The following is a 10,447-nucleotide window of genomic DNA, read 5'->3' on the forward strand; positions in this document are numbered from 1 at the left end:
GAGCTCGTATGCGAAAGTTGTGTCTGTTTTGATATTGCCTGTTTTATACAAAGAGGTTGTACCGCCCCATGGAGAGGTTGTACCGCTTGACCGGTACAACCGGTGTTTGGAGCGGTTGTACCGCTCCAGAATTGGTCCGAAGATTGTACCGGTCATGTACCGCTCTACCACCGGACTGGCCTCTGTTGTGGTGCGGTTGTTGGGCGGTTGTGGGCCGGTTGTACCGCTTATTGCCTGTTACCGGTTGTACTGGTGCTCATAGAGGTTGTACCGCTCCTATGTTGTTCTGTACATAACGGGCAGATTCGTGGGGACCTATTTAAGGGGGTCTTCTTCCCCAATGGATATCTATCTCTTGAGCTCGTTTTTGCCCCCATTGTTGACCTTCTTTGAGCTTGCTAACTCTCAATCCCTCCATGGATTCTTGCTAGTTTTTGAGGGAAAAGAGAGAGGAGATCTAGATCCACATTTCCACCAATCACTTTCTCCTCTATGTGAGGGGAACCCCTTGGATCTAGATCTTGGAGTTGTTGGTGTTCTCCTTCTTGTTCTTCCTCTCATTTTTCTCCCTAGCATTAGTTGCTCCGGTGGGATTTGAGAGAGAAGGACTTGGGCACTCCGTGTGCTCTTGCCATTGCATTTGGTGCATCGGTTTGAGTTCTCCACGGTGATACGTGGAAGTGAAGTTTGAGAAGCTTATTACTCTTGGGTGTTTGGGCACCCTAGAGCTTGTTCCTCTTGGGTGCCTTGGCGCCCTAGACGGTTGGTGTTGTTCGGAGCTCAATCATTGTGGTGTAAAGCTCCGGGCAAGCGTCGGGGTCTCCAATTAGGTTGTGGAGATCGCCCCGATCAATTTGACGGGTACCGGTGACCGCCCCCAAGGGTTCCCAAAGTGTACGGGTTTGGTGACCGCCCCCAAGGGTTGCCATTTGTACGGGTTCGGTGACCGCCCTCAAGGGTCCCTTAGTGGAATCACGGCATCTTGCATTGTGCGAGGGCGTGAGGAGATTACGGTGGCCCTAGTGGCTTCTTGGAGAGCATTGTGCGTCCACACCGCTCCAAACGGAGATTAGCATCCGCAAGGGTGTGAACTTCGGGATACATAGTCGTCTCCGCGTGCCTCGGTTATCTCTTACCCGAGCTCTTTACTTATGCACTTTACTTTGTGATAGCCATATTGTTTCTTGTTATATATCTTGCTATCACATAGTTGCTTATCTTTCTTAGCATAAGTTGTTGGTGCACATAGGTGAGCCTAGTTGTTTTAGGTTTTGTGCTTGACAAATTAACTGCTAGGTTTATTCCGCATTTGTTCAAGCCTAAATCGTAATTATTTTAAAACGCCTATTCACCCCCCCTCTAGGCGACATCCACGATCTTTTAGGCGTCGGCCTTTCTTCGCCGGGGCGGCAGTATCCTCATCTGAGGAGTCGGTTTCCACGTCGGCATCTTCGCTGGGGTACTTCCTTCCCTCTTCAGTCGGGCACATCTGTCAGCAAGAACATAGAGTTCTGCCACATCTTTCACCTTGTTCATTGCCAGTTCTTCGCGCATCTTGCGGTTACGCACGTTCTGATGGAACGTGCTGATGATGGCGGTAGGGTGAACATCAGGGATATTGTACTGTACCCGGCTGAACCTCTGTATATACTTGTGCAGACTCTCGCCTCCCTTCTGGGGAATGACATGCAAGTCGCTTGCTTGGCCATGGGCTTGGTGACCTCTAGTAAAGGCGCCCACAAACTCATGGCCCAAATCCGATCAGAAGGAAATAGAGTCTACCGGCAAGTGCATCAACCACGACATGGCGTTGGGTTTAAGAGCCAATGGAAAGTAATTCGCAAGCACCTTATCGTCGGGCTCCGGCGGCTTGCATCGCGATGGTGTAGATGCTGAGGAACTCAGACGGGTGAGTCTTACCGTTGTACTTTTCGCCAACGTCAGGTTTGAAGGGGCGATGAGTGGGCCACTGGAACTGCCACAACTCACGGGTAAAAGCCGGACAGCCTACCTCGTAAGGTAGGCCTCCAGGGCTCTCCGGGGCCGGGTGGTTCATAGCAGGCCCTGCTCGCCTGTCTGACTGGTGGCGCGCTCCGCGCCGGCGCTCGATAGTGGTTCGAGCGTCTTCATGGGTTCGTTCCCGAAGAACTTGGCGCTGGTCACAGTGGGTCCGCGGGTCAGACGATGCTATGGAGATGTCGTCGCCCACGACGTCGCGACGAGCTACCGAATGGGGAAGAGGTGAATGCACCATGGTCGCGGCGTCGCCTGCTTTTCCGCCACTGGTCCGCGGGACTCCATCGGAGCGTCGACCCGGGGGCCCCACCGGACTTGGTTCGTCTTTGTTGGCCACCGCAACAAGGCTTCGGATAGTAGCTCTCCATTCGTCGAGTTTCCCCGTAGTGGGAGGAAAGTCGAGGAGCAACTGCGCGCGCTAGGGCCTCTGCTGGCGTCGGTGGCAGCGAAACTTGCACGGATCGCGATGCGCTTCGACTTCTGACCATGTCAGAAGGAGCTCTATCACGACCCCGCGGTCGCATGCCGTTTTCACCAGCGCCTCGGCGAGTGGGAAGGTCTTCTACGTCCCGGGAGTGGCGCTCGGGGCTCTTCCCGCGGCGACGCCCGGGATCTTCGACGTGATTACGCCGTTCGTCGCGCGCTGCCTGGGAGGAGCGCGCTGTTGGCGCCGGAGTGGGAGTCTTGGAGGCCCTTGCGTCGCCTTCGGGCGGGGCGGCGATGACCCTGGAAGGCCCCGCTCCACCCGCGAAGGGCTTGGCTCCGCCTTTGGATTTGGTGACGTGTGGCCCGTTACCAGGCGCACAAACATCGCCGCCTCCCAAACTCCGGCTGTTGGGATGGTGTTGGTGTTCGCGAGCAGCGCCCCGGCTCCTTTCTGCGACCGGTCCGCTGCTCGCCCGCGTTGGGACGGGCTGTCCGGCTTCCGACTGGCCAACCGCCACCGTCGTCTTCATCTTGGGTGCCATGATGATGAAGAAGCGCCGAACTAACTGCCAAAGCCGATTCTCACAACTGCGTTCCCCTACCTGGCGCGCTAGAGATGTCGGTGGGAGCGATACCTATGGGATCACAAGAATCCCTACCGTGGTTAGCGGGGCGCGGGGTCGTGAGAAGAGCGGATCAAACAGATAGCACACGGTTCGTTTATCCAGGTTCGGGCCGCGAGGATGCGTAAAACCCTACTCCTGCTTTGGTGGATTGTATATCTGTGTTCTTGAGCTAGCCATGGGGCGTGAGGAGCTCCAAAAAGCTGAATCCTTCCTCTGGTCACCTCGGGCCTCCTTTTATAGAAAAAAGGGGTTGCCACAGTGGCACACAGGAGGTGGAAAGGGTACAGTGATGCGAGGTTATCCCTCGCATTACATGACAAGGCGCATGTAATGCGTCTTGCTTAGGTGTCCTTGCTTTATCGGGGACGGGGGAGAAACCTGTCTCGTCCGTTGTCGCTCCTTCTTGTGTCGACACGCGCCCTGGCTAGCGACGCCTGAGATGCCATGTAGGTAGGCAGGCAGCTGAGGTGGCGCAGTGGTGGGTCTTCACGAAGATCTGCATGCCGCCACGCGGGTGCCTGCCCAGCTGGTTGGATCGGCAGCTGCATGCATGCGGTGGTGGAGGTTTAGTCGGCGTGGGCCTGATGGTGGCCCTGCGGGTGTCCTCGTCCCCGGCAAGGGTCTTGCCGAGGCGCCTGCTGTCATCCCCGGCAAGGCGCTTGCCGGGGGCCTTGTGGTCTTCCTTGGCTGGGATCCCGCCAAGGGTTGTCGTCTCCTTAGTGCGTATCTGATCTTGAATGTCTTCACAAAGATCTGCATGCCGCCACGGGGATGTCTTCCGAATCCTTGCCCTTTGGGGGCAGTGGACTCAAGGGTGATTTGCTCTGTAGGCGCGGGACGAGTCGCCGCGGCAAGGGTCTTGCCGGGGCTGCTAGAACTGTCTCCCGGCAAGGATCTTGCCGGGGGAGTCCGCTTCGTCCCCTTTGCTCTTCGTGGTCTTGGCCTTGGCGTCGTTCTAGTTCTCTTGAGCTTCGGTCTTACCCTGGCTCACCTCCCTTGCCTTGCTTGATGTGGTGGTATCCGCGGCTCAGACTGCCCGTGCACAGTTATAGGGGTACAAAAAGTGTACCCCTCTTTTTGTACACCGACAAGGCCCGCCCTCATTTAAGTTTTTTCTCCGACGAAGTGCACCACCGCCCCCCACTATACCTGGCCAAAACTTGGGCCGGGCCTAGCCAAGCTCGAGTAAAAAAACCAGGCCCGAGCCTGGCCCGACTGGCCATCAAGCCTAGTTTTTAGGCCCAAGCCCGACCCGAACACATAAAAGCCCGATGGGCCTCGGGCCGGGCCTCTTCAGGAAATTGCAAAAACAACGGGCCCAAGCCCGACTCAGCCTTCGAGCTTAAAATCTAGGCCCGAGCCCGGCCCGGGAGCAGCGTCGGGCCAGGCCGGGTCGGGCTTTTTCAGGACTACCCCTCACCACCGCCGTCCATCACTGCCCTCACCCTAAACCCTAAGATAGATATTGGGGTAGCCCTCCGGCGATCCCCTTCATTCTCTTTCCTTACCTCCGCCTCACTCCGGCCATCTCTCAAAAATCGACAGACCTATTTAAAAATCAGTCGATTGACATTTAGCTAAACTGAAAACAGAATGCTGGTGATCACTGAATGCATGGCACAATACTAGCTGGTGGCCGGTGCCAAATTTTCCGCATGAAAAGTGTAAATTATGGTCGGCCGCCGCATGGTACGCTCACGAATTGTTTTTGCGGGAAACGCATGCAACCGCAGGAGGAATCGATGCCGTGTTTCAGAGCCGGAAACCTTGTTGACCGGTCAAACACGATGGCTCTCCTCCGTTGCATGATGCACCAAGACGCACTCACACACCAGGTTCGCTTGCTAACACGCTTTGCAGCGGCACCAGTTCCTCAGAATTCGCCGCCCAAAATAGCAAGTAATCCGATTCCTGGCCCAAAGCATTTCCAGAAAACAAAAAGGCGCGGCGTAACCATCACTCTTCGCCGATGGAGGCAGCGGCAGCAGCAGCGCCACGCCCGCGCGCCACTGGCTGCCTCACCGCCTCCACCGCAGGCCCGCAGCGCGCGAGCCGCTGGTGCCCTCGCCAACCGCGCGCCGCCTCTTCTTCCTCCTCCTCCTCCTCCTCCTCTTCAAGCGGCGGAAGCCCGGCGGATCTAGGGTTGCTCCGCCCGCGCCTCCGCGTCTCGCCCTCCTCCGCGGGGAGGATAGCAGGCGGGGCGCCGCCGGTCCGAGCCCGGGACTCCCGCGCCGAATGCGCGGGCGGCCGGTCGAGCGCGGAGCACGTCGGGGTCAGCCTAGGCACGTACCGTTCCTCTCTTTCTCCTTTCCGCTCCTTGGGCAATTTGATTGATGATCCGCTCCAATGCGGTTGCTGCCTGGTGATCGGGGAGCCTGGCCGCGTGAAATCTTAGTCCCATTTCGGCCGGGTCTTCGCGGGAATTCTGGATCGGCGGGGGCGTCGCTGTTTTAGGGGCGGTTACCGCGCTGGAAATGTTTATTTTCCATGCTTATAATTCGGGTTCGGGCCTTGAATCGGGGTGGTCTGCCGGCATATAGCACCTAGTGGAATTGTTTTCTATTGAAATCTTGACCTGGGCTTAGAATGCACAATCCTCTTCCCTTGTTACATCGCTGACTGGTAGCTGACTTCTCATGGAGCTTAAGGAAGAATTGCTTCTACTTTTTTTTTCTTTAAATGAGAATTGCTTCTACTTGATGACATTGAATGAGTATTTCTGTTTAGCCTTCTTTTGTCTGTAAGACCATTTATATCTTTATTGTGCCTTTACTTATTGTCGTGTTAATGACTGTAATCGTGTAGAAGGCGAGAACAGAGTTTTGGAGATGTCGTCAACTGTGCCCAAGTCATCAAATATCTTCTGGCATGATTGCCCAGTGGGCAAGACTGACCGGCAAAATCTACTGAAGCAGAAAGGGTGTGTTGTTTGGATTACAGGCCTTAGTGGTTCAGGTAATTCAAGATTACCTGGATTTATTGTGACTGTGCTTCATGTAATGCGGGTCCATTTTTTTAAATTATTCAAGTACGGGTCATTCAACTACTCCCTCCGTTCCTAAATATTTGTCTTTCTAGACATTTCAAATGACTACTACATACGGATGTATGTAGACATATTTTAGAGTGCAGATTCACTCATTTTGCTCCGTATGTAGTCACTTGTTGAAATGCCTAGAAAGACAAGTATTTAGGAACGGAGGGAGTACATCTTTTTGCCTACAGACTAGTACAACCTCCGTCCCAAAATTCTTGTCTTAGATTTGTCTAGATACGGATGTATCTAGTGTAAATCTAAGACATAACTAGATACATCCGTATCTAGACAAATCTAAGACAAGAATTTTGGGACGGAGGGAGTATATCTTTACTTCAGATTAATCATTTCAGCTTGACACAATGAATTAAGGCCAAAAGGGGTCAATTCTAGGACTCTTCATAATTTAGCTGTCAAAAATTTCATATAGTTATTGTTCACTCCATCTTTATAGGTTACATCATACTCCCTCCATCCCGAATTACTTGTCTTAGATTTGTCTAGGTACGGATGTATCTAGACACGTTTTAGCGTTAGATACATCCGTATCTAGACAAATCAAGACAAGTAATTTGGGGCGGAGGTAATATTCAAGTATCAAATTGATCACAAAATAACTTCCAAGTGGTGAAAGGGCAACTCTTAAAATTGTCAAGAGTACAATAAGCGAATATTAATATATTATGCTATCTATGTGGCTGATGTTCATCATGCTTGTTGGTGTTTCATTTGTTTTTCACCAATGTCTAACATTGCAGTAAATCAGAACTCTGTTATTTGAAGAGACAACTCGCCAACTAAAAATTTATAATAATGTAGCATTTATTCTCGATGTAAACTTCTTTTATTTTACTGATGCTTTGTTAGTTCCTTTATCTAATTTTATATTGCTATACTTCACCTTGTCAAGGTAAAAGTACCTTGGCATGCACATTAGGTCGAGAGCTCCATACAAGAGGGAAGCTTGCGTATGTTCTTGATGGCGATAACTTAAGACATGGTCTTAACAAGGATCTTGGCTTCGCAGCTGAAGATCGTGCTGAAAATATACGCAGAGTTGGCAAGTATCTCCTGAACACAGAACTGTATTTGTAGATCTAACAAACTTCTCGTGAAGATAAAAAATTGTCAACAGAAAAACCATGCTTTTGTTATTATCTTTTACTGTTCACCCATTTGCACTTACATTTTGTTTCAACTATTTTTGAGCAGGTGAGGTTGCAAAGCTATTTGCAGATGCAGGTCTAGTGTGCATTGCTAGTTTTATATCTCCGTATAGGAGAGACCGAGAGTCTTGTCGTGCACTGTTGTCAGACGGTAGTTTTATTGAAGTAAGGGATTCTTCTTATTTTACCTTCATCTCTATTGAAATTAGCTTCCTACTGGGTTTTTGTCATAACTGCTGAACAAACTCTCGTGAACTTTTTTGCAGGTTTTCTTGAACATGTCCTTGGAATTGTGTGAAGCAAGGGATCCGAAGGGCCTTTATAAGCTTGCTCGTGCAGGAAAAATAAAGGGTGAGATTATCATATAATCTTTGATGTCCAAGCTGACAATAATCGATTGGTGCTTCACTCTTCAGTTTAGCTAAAAAAATCCTGTTTTTTATAATCAAACTTGTAATTACACTAACCAAACTATGCATATTTTGGGAAAGCAAAACAGGATAGGAAAAATACCGCACTCAGTCATTCTACAAGTCTTGAAATCGTCAATTCTGTGAGGATTGTGATTTGTAATTGCAAGCTCGCAGCCATGCTTAGATGTGTTGGTGCACATACTATGTAGATTAATATTTCCATTGTGTAATGGTGTTGCGTATGATCATCGTGCAATCACCGTTTGTAGGCAAGGTTCTGTCTCTAACTGCACAACTAGCCATTGCCATCGGAACATCAAAGTTGCCTCAAACTATCTGATTTTCTCGTATTTTAATTGATATATGTGTTGTGAGTTTCTAGGAGCTCCATCACATTCAAGTTCTTTTTGTCTAATGCTTAGGACAAGAACAGTTGAACTGGTCTTTGTGACAACTATTAAACATCTTTTTTGGTGTGTGTGTGTGCATTTGTAAGTTGGGTTAGGCGGTTATCTAGTTGGAAATGGAAAATGTAAGGGAAATAATAAATCTGAAACCCTCTTTTGCCTCCTATACTTCTGTGTAAGTTTTTGCAGTGAAATAAGTTCCCATGTGGGTACTTATTTTCACTTTGTTGCCTCTGTTTGACCATTCTCCGCAAATAATCTTGCAATAATTTTTTGGCCCGTCTTGCTAAACCTTGTGTGGTGCACTCATCCTTCAAGCCTTCAAGCTCTAATTTTGTCTTTCTGCAGGGTTTACTGGTATTGATGACCCATATGAAGCGCCATTAAATTGCGAGGTACATCATCATATCATACTCCCTCCATCCGGAAATACTTGTCATAAAAATGGATACAAATGGATGTATCTAGAACTAAAATACATCTAGATACATTCATTCCTTGGACAAGTATTTCCGGACGGAGGGAGTACATGCTAAGTGCTATCATTTTCGCATGGTCAAGTGTGCATTATTTAAGGTGTTAATGTGATTGCTTCTGCCGTCATGTATTTAGTAGTTGGCTCACTGATATTCTAGCCTAAAATGATTGAATTGGGAAACTAGAGCACGCTTCATCATCTTTTAAACATAATCAAGAGCGCATGCTTAACATGCTAAAGAGAGTGGTGAAGAGAATTGTCAATATGCTCGATACTTGAGGACAGTACTAGAGGGTACATGTTTGATATGGTTAATTACCAAGTACAGTGGTTAAATGCATAGGTTGATCTTTACTGTGAATTTACAGCCGCAGGAGACACTCGAAACAGGCTTTCGCCCCGCTTTATATATAAAGCAACATCAGAATAAAGTACACGGTGGTGAGGTGACCCCATACAACACCGATCCTGAAATATAACCGGATCACGCACAACGCAACCGAAAAAGAACATAGGAAGAACTAAGTACAACGCTGCTCTACGCCCTAACACACCCCGCAGGAGACACTTAAATTCATATAATTCCTAGTAGTTGTTATGTTTAACAATAATAATATTTAATACAGCTAAGCCGCTTGTAAGAAGTTGTCATGATGTCTTCGGATGCTCTTTCCTGCCGTTGACAAGCAGTTGCCAGTTTTGTCCTTCACCTAGAAGCATGAAGCCTTTGCTTTGATTGCAGATTGAGATCAAGGAAGTGGATGGCGTGTGCCCTTCACCATCCGACATGGCGGCACAAGTGTTTACTTATCTCGAGGACAAAGGCTTTCTGCACGAGTAGACCGTGACGGAAGCCATGAGCCTGTTGTCATGCTAGAGGGTATTTCCACCAGATTAGCGGCGCGGCAGAATAAGTCAAGCGCTGGCAGTGTTTTTTTGCCGTGCTTGTTCAGATTTATGTGTTTAATTGTGTGCGTTGATCTGTCTACTCGTAGTTTCTGTGTTTGTTAACTTCTGTTAGCTGCGCCAGGAAAATGTAGTGTGTAAATTGCAATGGCATCCAGAGCAGGGTAGTAGGAGTTTGTTGCTTGCTAATTTATTCGCCCTGCAACTTGTGCTGTTTCCTGGTTGTTGCGATGAGGTACAAGAGTGTTATGCTGACCATTTCAATTTCCAATTATTGAGAGCCGTCTGCCTTGTTGCTTGCAGCACATACCAAAACAATTGTATTAGGAGTACGTTCTTGCATTATCCGAAGCGAATGCTAACTCGAACTAATAAATAAGTGACAGGAAGCGCATATCCTGAAATGTTTATCTGGTCAATGAAGGCCGGTCGTCCATCTCGCAATGCCAGGACACATAGACAATACAATTCACCTTTCCCTCACGAGAAAAAAAAGGATGATACAGTTCAGCAGGCCACGGAATACGATGGGCGCTCGCATGGAATATGTGGATCCGCACACGGGTTGCACAGACCCTGGAATGGTAAACTGATGAGCAGCCAATTCTTAACTCGCGACATTGGAACGCCGGCTACGGCAAAATGGTTATGGCTGAGCGGGCCACGACGTGTGACTTCTTTACCGGGTCAATCCTTCTCCGTCTCCGTACGTGAACCTTTCACGACGGCTACGGCACTTGGCCACAGCATGCTCCACCGTACGAAGAGACGACCGACCGGACCATACACGCGTTCTATACACTTTGCTTGCACCCGTGCGGGTGCGACACAAACCACAACCATTCAAAACACAGACCCAGGACGCGGAAAAACCAACGAAGCATCCTCGGCGCAGGCCGCGCGCCCGCCGGCGGAAGCGACGAGTCGACGACGACCGCGCCGGCACGTACTCACAAACCCACCCCCGCCTTC

At 49.6% G+C, this 10,447-nt stretch overlaps 1 protein-coding gene across 1 annotated transcript; it reads left to right on the plus strand.

Annotated features, from left to right (window-relative positions):
* The first annotated feature begins 4,962 nt into the window (after positions 1 to 4,962).
* Positions 4,963 to 9,782, plus strand: LOC119353946 (adenylyl-sulfate kinase 3-like). The gene is made up of 7 exons (XM_037620647.1): positions 4,963 to 5,350; positions 5,874 to 6,023; positions 7,016 to 7,165; positions 7,318 to 7,436; positions 7,538 to 7,622; positions 8,440 to 8,486; positions 9,312 to 9,782. Exons 1-7 carry the CDS (start codon positions 5,038 to 5,040, stop codon positions 9,408 to 9,410), a joined length of 963 nt encoding a protein of 320 aa, XP_037476544.1. The 5' UTR covers positions 4,963 to 5,037; the 3' UTR covers positions 9,411 to 9,782.
* The last annotated feature ends 665 nt before the right edge of the window (positions 9,783 to 10,447 follow it).

The sequence above is a fragment of the Triticum dicoccoides genome, chromosome 2A, assembly GCF_002162155.2.
Source record: "Triticum dicoccoides isolate Atlit2015 ecotype Zavitan chromosome 2A, WEW_v2.0, whole genome shotgun sequence".
Classification (NCBI taxonomy): Eukaryota; Viridiplantae; Streptophyta; class Magnoliopsida; order Poales; family Poaceae; genus Triticum; species Triticum dicoccoides.

Coding starts and splice junctions, on each gene's coding strand:
- LOC119353946 (XM_037620647.1), top strand. CDS start 5,038: ATGGAGGCAGCGGCAGCAGCAGCGCCACGCCCGCGCGCCACTGGCTGC. Junction 7,437..7,537: donor CAGACGGTAGTTTTATTGAA/GTAAGGGATTCT, acceptor ACTTTTTTGCAG/GTTTTCTTGAACATGTCCTT. Junction 7,623..8,439: donor TCGTGCAGGAAAAATAAAGG/GTGAGATTATCA, acceptor GTCTTTCTGCAG/GGTTTACTGGTATTGATGAC.